At 57.8% G+C, this 18,592-nt stretch overlaps 2 protein-coding genes across 2 annotated transcripts; one reads left to right on the top strand and one right to left on the bottom strand.

Annotated features, from left to right (window-relative positions):
• The first annotated feature begins 3,528 nt into the window (after window positions 1-3,528).
• On the top strand, window positions 3,529-4,752 carry PTGDR2 (prostaglandin D2 receptor 2). Its single transcript, XM_056131544.1, has one exon. The coding sequence runs from the start codon at window positions 3,529-3,531 to the stop codon at window positions 4,750-4,752; it is 1,224 nt and encodes a 407-aa protein (XP_055987519.1).
• A 1,545-nt stretch (window positions 4,753-6,297) lies between these two features.
• CCDC86 (coiled-coil domain containing 86) lies at window positions 6,298-11,869 on the bottom strand. The gene is made up of 4 exons (XM_056131839.1): window positions 11,075-11,869; window positions 8,397-8,526; window positions 7,036-7,110; window positions 6,298-6,908 (listed from the first exon to the last, which is right to left on the bottom strand). Exons 1-4 carry the CDS (start codon window positions 11,812-11,814, stop codon window positions 6,747-6,749), a joined length of 1,107 nt encoding a protein of 368 aa, XP_055987814.1. The 5' UTR covers window positions 11,815-11,869; the 3' UTR covers window positions 6,298-6,746.
• Between the last annotated feature and the right edge of the window lie 6,723 nt (window positions 11,870-18,592).

Raw genomic sequence — 18,592 nt, 5'->3', positions numbered from 1 at the left:
AACCCAGGGCCCCCACCCCCTGCCATGGCCAGGCTGCAGTGGTGGCCACCTGTGTGAGTTCTCCCCACAGTTCCCCCCACTCCCACACCCCCCAGGCTGCAGGGAGGTGCTGGAGAGATTATTTTTGAGTGGCTGGTGCCAGAGAATGGATAGATCATCCCATTGTTGTTTTGTTTTGGGGCCACTCTTCTCAGCGCCTAGGGCTTCCTCCTGGCTCTGCACCCAGGGATCACTCCTGGCGGGGCTCAGGGAACCCTAGAGGGTGCTGGGAAATCAAACTCGGATTGGCTGTGTGCCAGGGAGCACCGTACTTGCTGTGCTATTATTTCTCCAATCCTCATGGTTTGTCCTCTTGCTCAGGGGTCTCTACACTGGTCCTCCCCACCCCCCGCTGTGCACGAGTTCCTGCACTCCCCCCCGCCCCCCGCCCCAACCCTGCCGCCATATCTCCACATACTCTGGTCTGAGGCTTCTGCCAAACCTCCTTCATCAAGGGTCGTGGGGAGGGCTGGGTTGCAACGTGCTGAGGACCCGGTGCCCTGGCGGACAGAGATGCTCCACCACGCCAGGGGGTGACACTCCCGGGCTGTCCCCGCCTCCCTTGACCCCACCCCCCTCAGCAAGCTCAGCACCCAGGGCGGACTGCCTGCGCTTCTGCGCGGGCTATTTCCTCCTCAGCCTCGCTCTCCTGCAGCTGCTCCAGCTGTCGCTCGCCAGCGTCCAGGCTTCCTCTGCGCCCAGGGAGGACCCAGTAGAGCCCGGGCGGGCAGCCGGCTGAAGAAGGCAAGTGGGACCACGGGAGGGGGTGGGGGGAGGACGGAAACAGAGGCTGGGGGAACCCCAAGCTGGAGGGACAGGCTGCTTAGGCTGGGGAAGGATGAACTAGCTGGGAGGTGCACCCCAGGCTTCTCCAGTTCATGAGCGCCTAGGCGGGGTGGGGAGGATGAGAGTGACTGGTTCCAGTACACCCAGCCATAGAGGCTGGGATTCGAACCTGGGTCTCTGTGAAAGCTGATGCACCTGCAAATATCGGTGCCCTGGCCCAGCCTCCTGCCCAGAGTGCCCGGGTCCTGGGGTGTAGCCGGTTTTACGGGGTTGGGGGTGTGTGTGTGGGGGAGTCTTAGGAGAGGGGCTGGGTTCCTTAAAGCCAGAAGGACCAGGCTGGGTGGGCCCCTGTGGGCAGCCGAGTGTCCCCGAAGTGTACCTGGCTGGAGTTTGGATGAGCAGCTGTCTGCTGCTGGGCTGTTAGCCATCACAGCTGAGCAGCTCGGGCAAGCTGCCTCTCTAAGCCTCAGTTTTCTCTTCTGAAAAATGGGGTCACAGCCAGTGAGAGTGCTTGGCAAATCGCAAAGCTTAGGAAACTGTGCCTTCCCTGGGCTCACCGGCCAGGCAAATGATTGTTTGAGTGACCTGAAGGCCTCGCTCAGCGGTGGGGTCTCTTGAGAAGGGGGTACATGCTTCCCAACTGCCCACCGGGGATGTAAAGTCCACACAGAAGACTCCTTCTCCCCTTCCTCTGTCTCTGCGTCAGCTGTCACTCCACCTGACTGCGTGGTTGGGGGGGGGGAAGGGGGCTCTGGGCAGTGATTCCAGTACCCGAGCCTCAGTACCCTAACCTCGAACCTGGGTGGTACATGGGGCTAGCACCCTTGACCCAGCCCTGGGGAAGGAGAGCACAGGTAGCGTGTCTCCCTGTTGTCCAGGGAAGTCCCATCCCTTAGGACCTGTCCCTTCCCTTCCCCTCCTGCAGGCGGCCACCCTCCCCGGCCTCACCCCCTGATCACGACCTTCAGAAGGCCCTATAGGGCCGGAGCAATAGCACAGCAGGGAGGGCGCTTGCCTGACACGAGGCTAATCTAGATTTGATCCCCAGCTTCACACAGCATCCCCAAGCCCACCAGGAGTGATCCCTGAGTGCAGAGCTGGGAGTAAGCCCTGAGCATCGCCTGGTGTAGCCCCTCCCCCAAACAAAAACATCATCATCGACAAACAAGGCGGTGGGCTCTTGCTGAGGATACAGGCTGGCACATCTTATTTATTTATTTGTTGCTTTTTGGGTCACACCCAGCAATGCTCAGGGGTTACTCCTGGCTCTGCCCTCAGGAATTACTCTTGGCAGTGCTTGGGGGACCCTATGGGATGCCGGGGATCGAACCCGGGTCAGCTGCATGCAAGGCAAACACCCTATCCGCTGTGCTATCGCTCCGGTCCCAGGCTGGCACATCTTAGCTTGGTACTTATATGCCCGGCTGGCCTCTCCCGTGCTGAGTGCAAGCTCAGTGAGTGCCCGAGTGAATGAGGGCATGAGTGAACGGGCTGCTATTCCCGCACAGGCCAGGCAGGGTGGCTGCAACTCTCTGTGGGCAGAACAAGAGCAGGGAGTTTCTGCTGGCCCTCAGCACGGGTGCTCGTACCCTGACCTGGCAGTTCCTTCTACCCGACTCTCCCCTGCACTTATCTCGCTTCCTGCCCACTATCAGAGGAGGGGCAGGTTCCACTGTTTGCGGTCAACACACCCAACCAGCCACCGCGGTGGGACCAAGAGGCCACGTGGAGAATCTGCAGAGGAACGAGATCTAGGGGTGCTGTGGGTGAGTGCAGGGCAGCCTCCCTTAAAGACACAGAGCAGGGGCTAGAATGGCAGTAGAGAGGGCAGGGTGCTCGCCTTGCATGGGCTGACCTGGGTTCCCCGACACTCCATTTGGTCCCTTGAGTCCCGCTAAGCATGATCCTCGAATGCAGAGCCAGGAGTAAGCCCTGTGGTGTGGCCCCCAAACCAAAACAATAAAAATTAAAAAAAAAGACACAGAACCCCCTGCTGTGTGTGTGTGTAAGAGAGAGAGAGAGAGAGAGAGAGAGAGAGAGAGAGAGAGAGAGAGAGAGAGAGAGAGAGGCAGACGTTCTGGTTCAGGGCTATAGTGCTTGGGGGGAGTGAGCCTGTGTGGCTGGACCTCACATTTTTTCTCTACTCAGTCCCTCTGCGAAGCCAGCTTCTCCACGATGCATGGACTCTGGTGGCCAGGCTCATCGACATTGTCTGTCCTAATGCCTTGTGGCGGCACTCCCCATGCCAAAGAGAATCAGGGTTGGGACTGAAGTGATAGTATAGCGGGTAGGGTGTTTGCCTTGCACGCGGCCGACCTGGGTTCGATTCCCAGCATCCCATATGGTCCCCTGAGCATGGCCAGGAGTAATTCCTGAGTGCATGAGCCAGGAGTAACCCCTGAGCATCCCCGGGTGTGACCCAAAAAGCAAAAACAAACAAACAAATCACAAAACCAAAGAAACAACCAACTAAACACACACAAAAAAAACCCAAAGAGAAACAGGGTCAGGGGTGGTTCTCCCAGGGCTGCAGAGGTCATGGCGGCTGAGTGGCTGGATTGATGCTTTCCTCCCTGACCCTGGGGGCCTCAGCTGCAACAGTCAGGGGGCCCGGGTCTCTGGGGGACAGTCTAATAGTGGGTGTGTGTGTGTGTACCCTGCATTGCCAAGTGCCAGCCTCCTCCTTGCGCTGCAGGGCCCAGCATGGCAACCAACCTCACGCAGAAGCCGCTGTGCCCGCTTCTGGAGGAGATGACCCGGGCGCAGAGCCACAGAAACGCCAGCATCCGCTACATGGACTACGCCGCGGTGCTGGTGCACGGGCTGGTGGGGCTGGTGGGGCTGGCGGAGAACGGCCTCATCCTCTTCGTGGTGGGCTGCCGCATGCGCCAGACCGTGGTCACCACGTGGGTGCTGCACCTGGCGCTGTCCGACCTGCTGGCCACTGCCTCGCTGCCCTTCTTCACCTACTTCCTGGCCGTGGGCCACTCGTGGGAGCTGGGCACCACCTTCTGCAAGCTGCACTCCTCCGTCTTCTTCCTCAACATGTTCGCCAGCGGCTTCCTGCTCAGCGCCATCAGCCTGGACCGCTGCCTGCAGGTGCTGCGGCCCGTGTGGGCGCAGAACCACCGCACGGTGCCCGCGGCGCACCGCCTGTGCCTGGCGCTCTGGGCGCTGGCCGTGCTCAACACGGCGCCCTACTACGTGTTCCGCGACACCATCCCGCGCCGCGACGGCCGCATCATGTGCTACTACAACGTGCTGCAGCTGCACCCGGGGCCCGACCGCGACGCGGCGTGCCACGCGCGCCAGCTGGCCCTGGCCGTCAGCAAGTGCCTGCTGGCCTTCGTGCTGCCGCTGGCCGTCATCGCCTCGAGCCACGTGGCCGTGAGCCTGCGGCTGCGCCGCCGCGCGTCCCGGCGGCGCTCGGGCCGCTTCGTGCGCCTGGTGGCCGCCGTGGTGACGGCCTTCGCGCTCTGCTGGGGCCCCTACCACGTCTTCAGCCTGCTGGAGGCGCGCGCGCACGGCCACGCGGAGCTGCGGCCGCTCGTGGTCCGCGGGCTGCCCTTCGTCACCAGCCTGGCCTTCCTCAACAGCGTGCTCAACCCGCTCCTCTACGTCTTCACCTGCCCCGACGTCCTGCACAAGCTGCGGCGCTCGCTGCGCAGCGTGCTGGAGACCGTCCTGGCCGACGACAGCGAGCTGGGGGGCTCCGGGAGCGGCCGTCGGCGCCGCGCGTCCTCCTCGGTCAGCGGCCCGGGCGCCCACGCCGCCGCCACCGCCGCCGCCGACCACGCCGCGCCCCGGTCCGTGCGCCTCCTCCGCTGGCTGCCCTGCGGCCGCGCAGCACCCCCGCCCCGGGACCCGGTGGGCTGCCAGAACGAGGGGGACCCCCTGAACCCGGAGCCGAGAGGCACCTCCGCGTGACACAGTGCACCCACTCCCCCCCAGCCCCCCTGGAGGAGGAAGGTTCGGGTCCCGCTTTTCCCGCCTCGCCGTCGGGGACCGTTCCCCAGACCAAGTCCCCCGGAGCAGCAGCGCTTCTCCTACGACGTTCCCTGCAGACTAGGGTCGCCGGGGGCGATGCGGATTCTGCACTTCAGATCGGCCTTAGGAGGCGGGATTAAACGTTCTCAGAGTGGGACAGGCGTTGAGAGCGCTCGCCTTAAATGCGGTGGGTTCTATACCCCTGGTTATTCCATAGACTCGCCCGGGAATTGTCAGGAGGGAATTCTGAGAGCAGAGCAAAAGTAAAGCCCTGACCGCTGCCCAGTGTGACCCCCTCAAAAGAAAATAAGACTTCTTGAACAAAGGAAGGATTCTAAGGAACCACTTGGGCAGATGATTGGGGGTGGGGCTGGGATAACATTTGATGGGATGGGGGTGGGTTCGGGAAGGGCGGGTGAATGTTCAACCACCAGTATATTTTAGGGGCCAGAAATGGCGATGAAAGGTTTGCAAAGCAGTGACAACTCTGCCTCTTCCTTTAACCATTCTGTCTCAAGGGACAAGCTCATTTGCTCCAATTTTTATTTGGGGTGTTGGGGATATAGGTCACTCCTGGCAGTGCTCATAGGACCATATGCTGGGTCAGGAATCGTGCCAGGTTGGTGGCATGCAAGGCAAGTCGCCCCCTTACCTCCTGTCCTCTATCTGGACCCCATCCAGCTCCAAGCTTCCGGTGTCCAGTAAGCGCGCCAGTCAGCAAGGGAAGGAGCACCCTGGCATGGCCACACTCGAGAGCAGGGCTGCTCAGTGCCTCATTACCATCCACGTTTATGAGGCGGAATGAGAGGCGCCACGATTCATTTGGGGGTGGGGGTACCCTGCTGAACCTCAATAAACCAGACATCTTTACTGAGGTTGACAACCATAGTATATAAACTTGCACCCCAGCACAGGGCGGGTCCTTCCTAGTGTGGCGGACCCCAGAACAGACCCGGAGCTGGGTGAGATCCTGTTGGTGATGCCCAGTTCTACAGCAGCTACTTCCGGACCACATTGGGTTGGGGAGGGGAGGGGGACAGAACAAACAGGGGACACTATCGTGTCCGGTCGGTGGGGCAATGTGGTGGACACGCCATTGCCACTGGACTCTGCCCATCACCTCTACCCTGTGGGGACGGCATGGACAGACTCAATGTCCATCTGAGCTGATGCCATCAATGTGTGTGTATGTGTGTGTGTGTGTGTGTGGGGGGGGGTCAAAACGTTGGAAGAACTGGGAAGAGAGCAGTTGTGACCTCCGTGCACGGGTCCTGGGGCTGCCCTGGCCCCTGGCACGTGCTTGGTGAACCAACAGTGCACCCCGACACCCACCCGTGCTCCCTCCTCCCGCCTTACCCCGTGGTTCATCCTCAACTGACAGACAGGACAATTCCCTTGTTTATTCTTTGCCACCAGAGCGGAAGCTCCACCTGGGGGCGTGGGACTGGAGGCCAGCTGTGCCCTTGGGACCAGTCACGTGCCTTGGTGGGGCAGTGGAGTCAATAAAGGTTTTTTTGCTGTCACCTGGGGTGGGGCAGCACCCAGCTGACCTGGGGGATACCGCGGGGGAAGCCAGAGAGAAACGCTGCCCCCCACAACCTCCTCCTTAGTAATGTCCAGGGAGGGAAGGGTGCTGTTGGCACCAGGCTGTCTGCAAGGGAGGGCTAGGTATTTGCTGGCGGGTCTGGACCGGGCCCAGGAATTTGGGAGCAAACAGCCACGCTTCAGGGGAGCCAACTCTAGTCGCCGACTCTGGGAGACACTAGAATCCACTCGGGGGTGCAGGCACTTGGTGAGGGCGGGGCCGAGCCCGGGGCGCCACCTCTCTCTTCTCTCTGCCTCTGCGGGGTCCCGGATTTCCCTTTGGTCTCGGATCCTGCTGCCCCAGGGTCTCCCTGGCTCAGAGTCCAGGCCGGGGGAGTGTGAGAGGTGGTTCAGGGAGGCCCCTGCTCCCCGGCCCCTCCGACCCTCTGCGACCCGAGCTCAGCCGGTAGCTGCCGGGGCGGCGTTTTCTGCAGCGCGAACAGGGTGTCCCGCTTCTGCACGGAGCGCAGCTGCCGCTTCTTGGCGCGTTTCAGCTTGGCCGGGTTCCGGATCTGGGGGGAGGCGAGATGGGGGCATCAGAGTGGCAGGCCTCTGCCCTCGGCCCCTGGGGAAAAGGGAAGAGGACCCCCGCACCCCATCCCCGCGGAGGGCCGGCGATCCTGGGGTCAGGACACTCACCACCTGCACCACCTCCGCCCTCCGCTCATTCTCCAAGCGGCGCTTCAGGTTCTCGGCACGGCGCTGCTTCTTCTCCTGGAACCAGAGGGCAGGGTTGGAGCTGGCTGGTAGGGGGGATGTTCCCGGGAAGGGAGAGAAACCCCAAGCCCCTGGGCGTTCCCACTGGCAGGGCGGGCAGAACCTGGGTTAATGGCCACAGCGCTCCCAGTGGGAAGTTGCCAAGATGCGGGTCAGATCCATGCAGACTGGGGTATATTCCCAGCTACACCCCAGACAGCCCCTGGGGTCTCCCCTCTCCCTCGAGCTGGGTGCCCCTAAATGCAACGCGCATGGTGAGGGTGGAGCTCTGGAAGTGGCAGGGAAGGGGACCCCCCCTCATTTACATCCCACCCCTGTTCCACTTTGGCAGGGCCTGGAGCCGAGCCCTGGAACCTTTTTGTGCCCTAAACCCAGCCTAGGCCATTGGCTCCGTGGGTCCAAGCGCTTCCGGGCAACCACAGAGCTATGAGCTCAGACCCCCGCACTATCAGAGCGTGACAAGGTGAACCCGGCTCTCTGTTTGGGATTCCCCAGTGAGAGGGACCCCAATGTTGGCCCGGTGACTTAACGCCCCCCAGGGGTAGAGTGTGAGGCCTAGGGATGGTGTCCCCATGATGTTGCCTGGTCCCGGCTGGTCCAGGGTTGGTCTGGATGAATCAGGTACCCGGCAGGGCTGCTGCAGCCCCGTCCTAGCAGTGTGGCCCTCCCAGGTCTCTGCATCTGATGGGGCCTCTCTTTTGCTCTGGTGACTCCGGGGGGGGAGAGGGGAGAGAGGGAGGAAGGGGAAGTGAGCCCTGGGGTGCCTGTGAGGGGAAGGTCTGAAGGAGGGGGCTGGGCAGGGAGCCCTGGGGAGGGGAAATGAGAGGGCCTCTTTGCCCAAGGAACCAGGGTGCCACAGGAAGTTCAAGAAAACCCCACGGCACCCGTCTGCAGGACCCGGAAGGGGGCTGAGCAGGGACATATGACCACAGGGCTGCTGACCCCCACCCTATCGCTGGGTGAGCTTGGGTCCGGGTTGGACAGTCGCTGATCTGGGTGGGCCACTACCTCCCTCTTGGCCTGCTACCCACTGGGCAGGTTCCGGGAAGGCTGGGGGTGGTGGTGGTGGTGGTGGTGAATCTTGGAGGGGGCATTTCTGGCCTGGGGGGCAGTGAGGGGGATGCACACGAGGAAAGGGTCTGCAGTCATGTCACCACCACGTGGGAACACGCCACCATACCTGCCAGCTGGTGCGTGCACCCCAACACCCCCGGGCTCCGTGGAAGGCTGGGCCAGGCTTCCGGCCGGGTTGTCCCTGCCCGCAGCCACCCGAGCCCTCTCACCTCCCGGAGTCGAGCTTTCTCCTCCTCTAGGTGGCGTGCAAAGTCCTTGACCAGCTTCCTCTCCTGCCGCTCTTTCATCTTCCGCTGCCAGGAGGTTCGCAGGGGCTTGTCCTGCACCATGTGGGAGAACCTGGGGCGGGGGACAGGGGAGCTTGTGGGCTCCTTGGTGGGGGGTGGGGGGTGATGGGATCCTAGCCCAGGTCCCATACATGCCTCCAGGAGGCACTCGAGCAGAGCACGCTGGGCTCAGAGGAGAGAAAGAAAGACCCGAAGACCCAAAGCACGTGGCCAGGCAGGAATGACCAGAGTGGTCCACTCCATTTCAGGGGTCCAGCTTCTTTTTTTTGGGGGGGGGGGTAGGCACATCTGGCACTGTTCAGGGCTTACTCTTGGCTCTGCACTCAGAAATCACTCTTGGCAAGGTTTAGGGGATCATATGGGGTGCCAGGGATTGAACCCAGGTTGGCCGTGTGCAAGGCCAGCACCATATCTGCTGTACCATTGCTCTGGCCCTCAGGGGTCCAGTTCTCTGCAGCATCCAGAACCTCTCTCCCCAATATGGGAGACATGAACAGGAAGTGATAATACTTTTTTTGGGGGGAGGCGGGTGTGTGTTCTGGGCTACACTGGCTGTGTTCAACGCTTACTCCTGGTTCTGTGTTCAGGGATCATTCCTGGCCAGGCTCAGGGGGAATCATGTGTGGTAGAAACCCGGGTCAGCTGAGTGCACGGCAAGAGCCTGACCCATTAGACTGTCTCTCTGGTGCCAGGAAACTAATCAGTGACTTGATTAAACGCGCTGATGCCAGTGCTGTATTTTGGGTTCATTGAGCCACATGCAAGGGTGAGCCAAGGGTGAACTACAATTAACTCCTCTGGCCTTATGTGGCCGGTGCTTACGCACTGCAGGTGTGCAGCCTTGGTGTCATCTGGAGAACGAAGGAAGATGCAGACGGGCCTGGAGTTCCAGGTTCCCAGGTCCAAAACCACCACTTCCTCCCGTGGCGGCGGTGAGACAGGCAGTCTCCGAGCCTCTGCAGCTTGTCCGGTTAAAGGGAGACAAGAAACGGGTCCCAACCCAAAAAGGGGATGATGCGAGGCTTCATTCAGACTTCTGTGTAAATGCTGCCCTCCTTCTAGAGGCGGGAGGGTGCCCAGAAGGTGGGTGCTACTGATACAGGAGCTGAGGGGCAGAGCTCCAGGTCACTTTAAATCTCCGCCCATAGAACAGGCAGCCAATCAGAGTGTAGAATGGGATGGCTGGGGGTGGGATTTGGAAGCCCCCAGCCCCGCCGACATCCACCTCTCTCCCCATCTCGCTCACTCTCTCTGGGCGCATGCGCTCTGGACTCTCTTCTCTTCCCGCCCCGGAGCAGGTAGGGCAGTGCATCCAGGCACCGGGCCAGTACCGGCGGGCCACTCAGGGCCAGACAGGTAGAGAGGGCTTGGGTGCTCGGGATAGCCCAGATGCCCAGTTAGTGACAAGGTGCTGAGCACAGGACTCTCACCCACGCGCCAGTGACCGTGGCCGGAGAGTAGGAAAACTAGGAAAACCGGGACTAAAAGAGGAACTGCTGGGGTACAGCTGGGAGACCCAGCGATAGTTGGAAACGCAGGGATTTTGCCTGCGTGGGGGGCTGTGGCCGGAAACAGAAGAAAGCACACACGGGTAGGGAGCAGCGCAGGGACTTGGTCATTGTTCATGGGTAAAGGAGAGGGTTAGGATTAGGACCTCTGGGGAGGGACCTGGAACCATCTACCTTTCCTGTACAATAAACTAACTTTCAGTCTTCCAATCTTGTATGCAAATCCTTCATACAATTCTCAAGAACCCACCAGCTTAGGAGAATCCGCTTTCACTTCACGCTAACACCCCCAGGTCTTCCCAGCTCACCCCCGATTCCCTTTTGCTGGGAAGGGTATCAGGCTGCATAAGCAGCCTCCGCTCACCTGCACTCAGCCACCAGCCACCATCTCCCAGAGGTCCCCAACATCAATGCCTCTGGCTGTCTGGCCCTTAGCCACCAGCTCCTGAAGGCTTTCACCCCGGGCTCTCTGCAGAGCCTGTGCTGGGCTGGGACCAGTAAAAGGAGAAAGTCCACGGACCTCCTGCTCCTTGGAGATGCAATGCCACGGAGCCCGTGGTGACATGGGCCAACCCTCCCTAAAGTGTCCCGCAAGTGTCCCATACACTCTGGGCTGAAAGTTTCTAACGGAAACGGCCACGTTTAAAGTCTAAGGACCTAGGCAGGTCAATGAAACCAGGTTCCTGAAAAACCTTTCCTTGCCCTGGGAGTGGCGATTCTTTTCCACCAATGTGAAAATGAAGTCAAGGAGAGGGTTACGGGGCGTCTGTGCTTTTGATGACCAAGAGCAGGCAGGGCATCAGGCGACAGAGGATGAAGACCTCACAGCTTCCTCTCCAGTAAAGTCCTTGCTGGGCTACATTCCCTACACAGACAAAACTTGGAGCCTTTTGAATGAATTCATACCTGGCTGCTGGCTTTCGGCAGAGGGAGAAGGCGCAACCTTCCCAGTACCCCAACACTTGATCACCGTGTACAACTAACTACCTGTTTGCACCCAGAAAGGCGTGATCTCCATCCCAAAGACTCTCCAGGCAGCCTCCGAGCCCCTCCCCAGGAAGCCCACCCCTGGCTTCTGTACCCCCTTTTCACCTCTTTTTGGAGCGATCCTTCCACACACGCCCCGACTTGGGCTTCCCCTTCGGAATTACGGGCATCTCCTCCTTCTTGGACTTCTTTTCCGCGGGGGCCGGGGCTGCCGACCCTTTCCGCTTCTTTGCCCCGATGTCGTCTGTGGCCACGTCCCGGGCCGGGGGAGGCTTGCGCGGTTCAGGCAGAGCCCGAGGGGTTCCGGGGGACTGGCGTGTCAGCTCCTGCAGAGGCCCCGAGGGTTCCGGACCCGGGGCTGCCTGGCCCGGGCAAGGCTCCAGTGATTCCGAGCCCAGCTGCGCCTCATGTCGGGGGGACCCCGGGCCTGGCTCCGTGCCCGGGTCTTCGCGCACCTCGCATCTCGCCGGGGGCTCCTTCTTTGGCTCTGGCTCCCGCCGGGGGGGATCTGGACTCGATTCTGGTGGTTTTCGGGGTGACTCCAAGCTTGGCTCTTGCTGAAGCTGGGGGGGCCGTGAGCACGGCTCTGGCAGCCTTTGGGGGGGCTTCCGGGATGCACAGTGCTGCAGAAGGGGAGACCCCGGGCTTGTCTCCGGCTGATGTCCGGGGGACCCGGGGTCCGGCTGCCGCAAGCTCCGAGGAGACCCGGGCTCCCTGGTTACTTCTGGATCGCCTGATTCGATCTCCACCAGGGCCCGTTTCACGCGCAGAACTGAGGCGGAGTTCTCAGGGGGCTCCGGCCTCAGACCCTCCAGCCGCCTGCTGCGCCTCCGCGGCGTATCCATGATTCCCAGGAAGGTTCCCAACCCGGGCACACGTGCAGACTCCGGGCGCCCCGCAACTGCCGGCGCCGACTTATGACGTCAAGACTCACCATGGCTGTGCTGGAATGTTGCTGGGGTCGCCATGTTGGTAATGGGCAAAGGGGAAGGGAGGGTGGAAGACTAACGGCCCGGGCGCATGCGCAGAGGACTTTGGCGCTTTTACTTGATAGACAGGCAAGTCCTGACTTGAGATCCTAGGGAAAAAAAGAGCAGTCCCGCACCCCCAGAAGGAATGATGGGGGACCCATTTCTGGAAGAGGGGAGAATTGGGAAGAGATCCGAAGACCCCGAAGCAGAGCTGGCTGGAAATATTAAAAAATCGTTTGGGCTGGGGAGCTCCTCCCCAGTCCTTGCCTGGGCCTCTCATCTGTCACACTTATTGTTTGTAATCAGATGATTTTGCGCTGGCTCAATCTGAAATGACCCCGTCGGAGTATTCCCGAGCACCGGAGTGAGAGTTAGTCACCTGGTGGATCCGAGAGCGGGCCATGCAAAGCCTCCAGTTAGATATTAGTGCCCACGCCCTTGCCTTCTCTCCTCCCATGTCCCGCTTGAGTATCACATCTGTATAGTGCTCCGTTTGCAACACTTTTGTGCAGTTGTACCTTTACCATGCACGCCCCAATTCTAGGAACAGCTTGGATCACCCTGGAGCTCCAGCCTTGACAGTGACCTTTGCCCCCCCCTCCCCCGAGTGTGTTCAGCTTTCTTAACTCCTTTGAGGGCACCCAGGAGGGGATACGTGTCTCTCTTTCACAGCAGGCATCTTTCTTCTTGGAAGACTATTTCAGGAAGCTTCCCAAACCGGCTGACGGTGCTGTTGTTCTTAGATTTGGCCACAAGGGTGTGTGTGTGTGTGTGTGTGTGTGTGTGTGTGTGTGTGTTCAGGGATTTCAGGGATCCCAGAGCCCTAGTTCTGCTGTCCCATGACGTCTGTTCAAAACCCTTTTCTCTCCAGCTGCTTACTTGTGAGAAGGCCTGGGAAGTTGTCCAGCTGTGCTGGGGGCAGTAGAGGAAGGCCAGGCAGGGAGCTCTGGCCACAGGGACACAGCTGAGTGTAACTGGGGTGAGGGCAGGACAGTGGCACCAGGGGCTTGGTGGGTTAGTGGCACAGCTCCACCACTGAGCCACGAATCTGTTGCCCCTGCAGGAATGGAAGTGGAGGATGGGGATGCAGAGTGTTGTGGGTGCTCATGGGTGGGGGAACCCAGACACAGGTCCTGGAGGATGGAAAAGGGGCTTGAGAGTCCCCTGATACTGCCCAGTCCCTAGCAGGTGCCATCTAGCATCCAAACTGCACCCCGGCGAATTCCACCTGTTGAAATCCCTTCCTTAAGGCAAGATGGCAGCATGGTGATGGTGCCAACCTTCCTATATAGAGTTGGAAATAGTCCCAGGGCTGCAGAGAGAGTTCAGGGGTTAAGGCACTGGTCTTGCAAGCTGTCAACCTGGGTTTGATATCCAGTACCACATATGATCCCCTGAGGCTTGTGCCATTTCCCCACTCTTTTTGAGGTGTTTTCTGGGGGTTATTTTCTGAATCTGGGCTGGAGCGTTAGCACAGTGCTAGGGCGTTTGCCTTGTAGGCAGCCAATATGGCTGACCCGAGTTCGATTCCTCCACCCCTCTTAGAGAGCCTGGCAAGCTACCGAGAGTATCTTGCCTGCACGGCAAAGCCTGGCAAGCTACCCGTGATGTATTTGATATGCCAAACACAGTAACAACAAGTCTCACAATGGAGACGTTACTGGGCCCGCTCAAGCAACTCGATGAACAATGGGAGGACAGTGACAGTGACAGTGATTTTCTGAATCAACTGACTGTTGGTTCACTGCATCCCTTATCTCTGAATCTGCACTCAGCCTCCAACTCTCAAGCTCCGTGCCAGAACACATGCAGTTAACCCTCACAAGTTCTATTGTTATTCCTCCCATCTCACACAGAGGCTGGGACTCTTGCAAGAGAGAGCTAGCAGTGGAGGGAGCTCCCCGGACCCCCACCACTAGGCTATCAGACTGCGGAGACATGGCCCCTCAGAGCATCTCTCCTTGGAAGCAGGAAAGGGGACTGAGGCCAAGAGAGGCTGAGGTGCTTGCTCAGCATCACACAGCACCACAGGAAGGAATCTGGATGACGATGCTGGGCCAGGCTGCCCAGCTGCCTTGCATGTGCCCCTCTCATGGGCTTGTGCCTCTCTTGGATCTTGCTCTGAATGCTGGGAAGGCCAGCGATGGCTGTGCGAGTGCAAGCAGGCAGAACTGCTGGGTGGGCACGCGGGCTTCCGTAGTAACCTGAGTCAGCGGACGGCAGGAAGCGCTGTTGCCACAGGTGGCCAGAGATAGGACTCAGATGCACATCTTGGAACCCTGATCCTGTACTCAGCCCAGCTGCTGCCTGTGAAGCATGTCACGGTCCTCAGATGCTGGGGGCCTGTGTGCCCAAGACCTGGGCAGGGGAAGGGAGCCTGACAACTTCCCCAGGAACCCAAGGACTGATTTATAGCCCACATTTATTTTAGCTTTGCTTTTTTTGGCCACACACAGCAGTTGCTCAGGGCCGATTCCTCTGTCTGTGCTCAGGGATCACTCTTGAGGGTTTCAGGGATCAAATATGGCTTTGAAGATGGAACTTGTGTCAACCGTGTGCAAGGCACGCACCCTGCCCGCTGCCTCTCCGGCCCACCATATCCCACATAAGAGCGAGAGCTTTCTGTAGCTGGCCCTCTCCTGGCTGACTTTATTCAGATCCATCCATGTAGTTGTAAATTACTTGATTTCATCTTTTTTTTCATAGCTGAGTAGTATTCCATTGTGCATATGTGCCTGTTTCTGTATCCAGTTGCCTGTTCTTGGACCCATGAGTTGTTCCCAGATTTTGGCCATTGTGAATAGTGCTGCAATGAACGTAGGAGTCTTTTCCGAATCGAGTTCTTGGATTCTTTGGGTCAATACCAAGAAGTAGGATTGCTGGGTTACAAGGAAGTTCAATTCTTGGTTTTGTTTTGTTTGGGGGCCATACCCCAGTTGTGCTCAGGGCTTCCTTCTGGCTCTGCGCTCAGGGATCACTCCTGGAAGGACTTGGGGGATCATATGGAATGCTGGGGATTGAACCTGGGTCAGCTGCATGCAAGGCAAGCACCTTATCTGCTGTGTAGTATCACTCCGACTCCCTTAATTCTTACTTTTTTGAAGAGCGACCACATTGTTTTCCAAAGAGGTGGGTTGCATCAGACTTGAGCTCCCCTCAGATCCTGCTCTCTTCTCAATTTATGCTCCTCCCCCTTTCCTACGGGCTGGAGCGCTAGCACAGTGGTAGGGCGTTTGCCTTGCGTGCAGCTGGCCCGGCCAAGCCGGGTTCGATTCCTCCACCACTCTCGGAGAGCCTGGCAAGCTACCGAGAGTATCTCGCCCACACAGCAAAGCCTGGCAGGCTACCCGTTGGCGTATTCAATATGCCAAACACAGTAACAACAAGTCTCACGATGGAGATGTTACTGGGCCCGCTTGAGCAAATCGATGAACAACAGGAGGACCGTGACTGTGACCGTGACCCCTTTCCTACGTGTTGTGGCTGGCTAATCCCTGGCCCCTGGCCTGTGTGAATGTGCTCAGGACAGGGTCAGCAGGACAGTGCTTATCAGGAGGTTATCTCACAGGTTCATTTCTCTTAGTCATCCCCATGGCCCACAGGGAGTTTCAGGTCTTCAAAAGGCAGGACAGAGACCTCAGCATGGGGTGAGGGGGCAGAACCTGTGAGCTTTGGTGGGAGGCTCTTCTGGAGGTGCTGCATGAAAATTCCAGGTGCAGAGATGATGCCTGCATGAAGAAGGGAGCTGCACAGGCTTGTGCATGCGTGCATACCTGCAGTGCTTATCTCCTGGGCCCCTGGCTGCAACTGCTGGGTTTGCTCAAACAGGAAGGGGAGAAACCAGCTACCCCAGCCTGAGCCCATGACTCTGCCTTCTTTCCAGCACGCTCTCTGGCCCTAACCAGGCCAAGGGAAGGGTGGGAGATTGTGGTAAATTGCTCCCCCTTTATAAACCCCAAAGTCAGGATAGTCCCCTGTGTCAAACTAGCTTCGATAGATTTTTGTTTGTTTGTGTTTTGGGCCCTCCCGTTGATCATCGATTTGCTCGAACGGGCCAGTAATGTCTCGAACTCGGGTCGGCCATGTTGGCTGTGTGCAAGGCAAACGCCCTACCGCTGTGCTTTCGCTCTGCTCCATAATAATAATAATAATAAAAATAATAAAATAAACGAGGGCTGGAGCGATAGCACAGCGGTAGGGCGTTTGCCTTGCACGCAGCCAACATGGCCGACCCGAGTTCGATTCCTCCGCCCCTCTTGGAGAGCCCGGCAAGTTTCCGCACGGCAGAGCCTGGCAAGCTCCCCATGACGTATTCGATATGCCAGACACAGTAACAACAAATTCTCCAATGGAGACGTTACTGGGCCCGCTCGAGCAAATCGATGATCAGCGGGAGGGCCTTTACCTTTACTTACTTTACTGTGTTTTGGGCCATACCTGGTGGTGCTCAGGGCTCTGCATTCAGGCATTGTTCCTGGAAGGGCTTGGGGGAGCCTCTGTGGTGCCATGGATCGAACTTGGGTTGGCTGTGTGTAAGGCAAATGTCCTACTCACTGAACTATTGCTCTGGCGTGTTCAAGCTTAGATGTATGATGTTTTTGCAAATGGGCATCCAAGAAGGAGAATTCCTGCTAGAATAGAATGGGAGATGGCCATGATTTCATTGCTGTACAAAAAGGAACTTGCTGGTTGTTTAGCATCCTATGGGCGCAGCTATGTAAACATCCTGGCCTTCATTCTTTATTTTTTCAAATTTTTATTAGTGAAACACTATGAGGTACAGTTGTAGACTTACAAATTTTTGTGCTTTTCTGAGTCTCTGGGATCATGGCCATTAAGCAGCTTGATCAGGAGCCAGAGAGGCCGTATGTGGGCAGTGACCCGGGGTCTCGTTGGGGCGGGGAGGAAAGGGCTGGCTCCACCCCCATCCCATAAGGCCCCATGTGTCTCATCATTGTGGGTCCAAACCTGACTGTCCAATGGCCTCTGGAAGATGGTGGCCACCGAGCCGCTAAGGGGGAGCAGGCTGAGGGACAGCACCCTTTCCCCCTTGAGGTGGCCTGGCTCCGGTAACCTACTGAGGGAACCAGACGCTCTTCTGTCAAACGCACTTCAACCTCTGGGTTCCGAGATTTGTGTCTGAGTCTCTTGGATCATGGCCTAAGCAGTTTGATCAGGAACCAGAGAGGCCTTGCCTCCAATTATATAGCTGAACCAGAGGTGGTCAGTGGGTGTGTCTTCCACATACCTAACTTTTGGCCGTTTACTTTCGTGGTAAACTTGGCCCCAAGTTGTTGGGGTCTCGCCAAAGGCAAAGCAGAAAATTTGGGGTATCTAGAAGTCTGAAGGCACCATCAAGCTGCTGATGCACTCGCCTCGCAGGTACAGATTGACTTGCTGGTGGCACCAAACCCCAAAGGATAACTTTTAAGGACATAACCACAATAGAAATATCGTTGAGAGGACAGTTATATTTTGGTGGGGGGAGTTAAGCCACGGGTGCTCTGGTCAGATCCCTCTCTGACTCAGTGTTCAGGAGTGACCCTGGGTGATGCTGGGCTGGAGACTGAAATGGGGTTGGCCACATGTAAGACAAATACCTTTAACTGTGTACTATCTCAGGGCTGGAGAGATAGCACAGCAGGTAGGGCATTTGCCTTGCACGTGGCCAACCAGGGTTCAAGTCTCAGCATCCCATATGATCCCCTGAACACCGCCAGGAGTAATTCCTGAGTGCAGAGCCAGGAATAACCCCTGTGCATCGCCGGATGTGACCCCCCAAAAGAAGCAAAAAAAAAAGAAAACCCCAAACCCTGTATTATCTCTCTGCTTCTCCCCACTTAAAAAAATTACATTTTTAGTGTTGACAGGAATTAAGCTCAGAGAAGACATGTTATACCTCTAGACCCTCTATCTCCCAGTGCACATGGCCATACCAGTACTGCTGGTGGTTCCAGTGACTTGAAGTGTGATCGGATGATTCCCAACCACCTCAGGCCTTTGTGGAAATGACAGAGGCCTTGATTCTGCTGCCCTCTGTTCTGTATGGGTGCAGGTTGGTGGGGAAAGGCTGAGAGAGAATTTGAATTCAGGGTTCTTGGATTCTGGTATAGGTGTACCTCCAAAGTGTCTGAGTTTTAGGTGCTTGGTCTAAATCTATGGAGCCAGAGCAATAGTACAGTGGGTAGAGCATTTGCCTTGCATGCAGCCTTCTTGGGGTCAGTCCCTGGCATCCCAAATGGTCCCCCCAGCACTTCTAGGGGTGATCCCTGAGCACAGAGCCAGGAGTAAGTCCTAAGCAATGCTAGGCGTGGCTCCCTGCCCCACTTCCTGCCCAAACAAAATAAAGCCCCATGTTGCATGACTTAAAAAGGGAAAAAATAAATAAATAAAATATTTAAAAATAAATAAGGCCCAAAGCAGAAATGTCAGGTCACTTAGGGAGGTCACAGTCACTTAGGGATCTCTTGTCTGTGGTCAGGGGCTGTTCTGTCAAAAGGTTACTTGGCTGTGTTTTTATTTTTTTGTTCCAGCTGAAGTGTTACATAATGCTCAGATAAGATTCAGTGGTTTCAGTTCTCAGAGATAAGGCCAGGGACTCCACCCTCCCTCTTTGTTTTGTGTTTCTGAAATTGGACTCAGAAAGTAGAGG

Source organism: Sorex fumeus, unplaced genomic scaffold, assembly GCF_029834395.1.
Source record: "Sorex fumeus unplaced genomic scaffold, SorFum_2.1 ptg000093l, whole genome shotgun sequence".
NCBI classification, from domain to species: domain Eukaryota; kingdom Metazoa; phylum Chordata; class Mammalia; order Eulipotyphla; family Soricidae; genus Sorex; species Sorex fumeus.
Note: the sequence above shows the minus strand (reverse complement) of the source record. Positions and strands in the feature narration are given on the sequence as shown.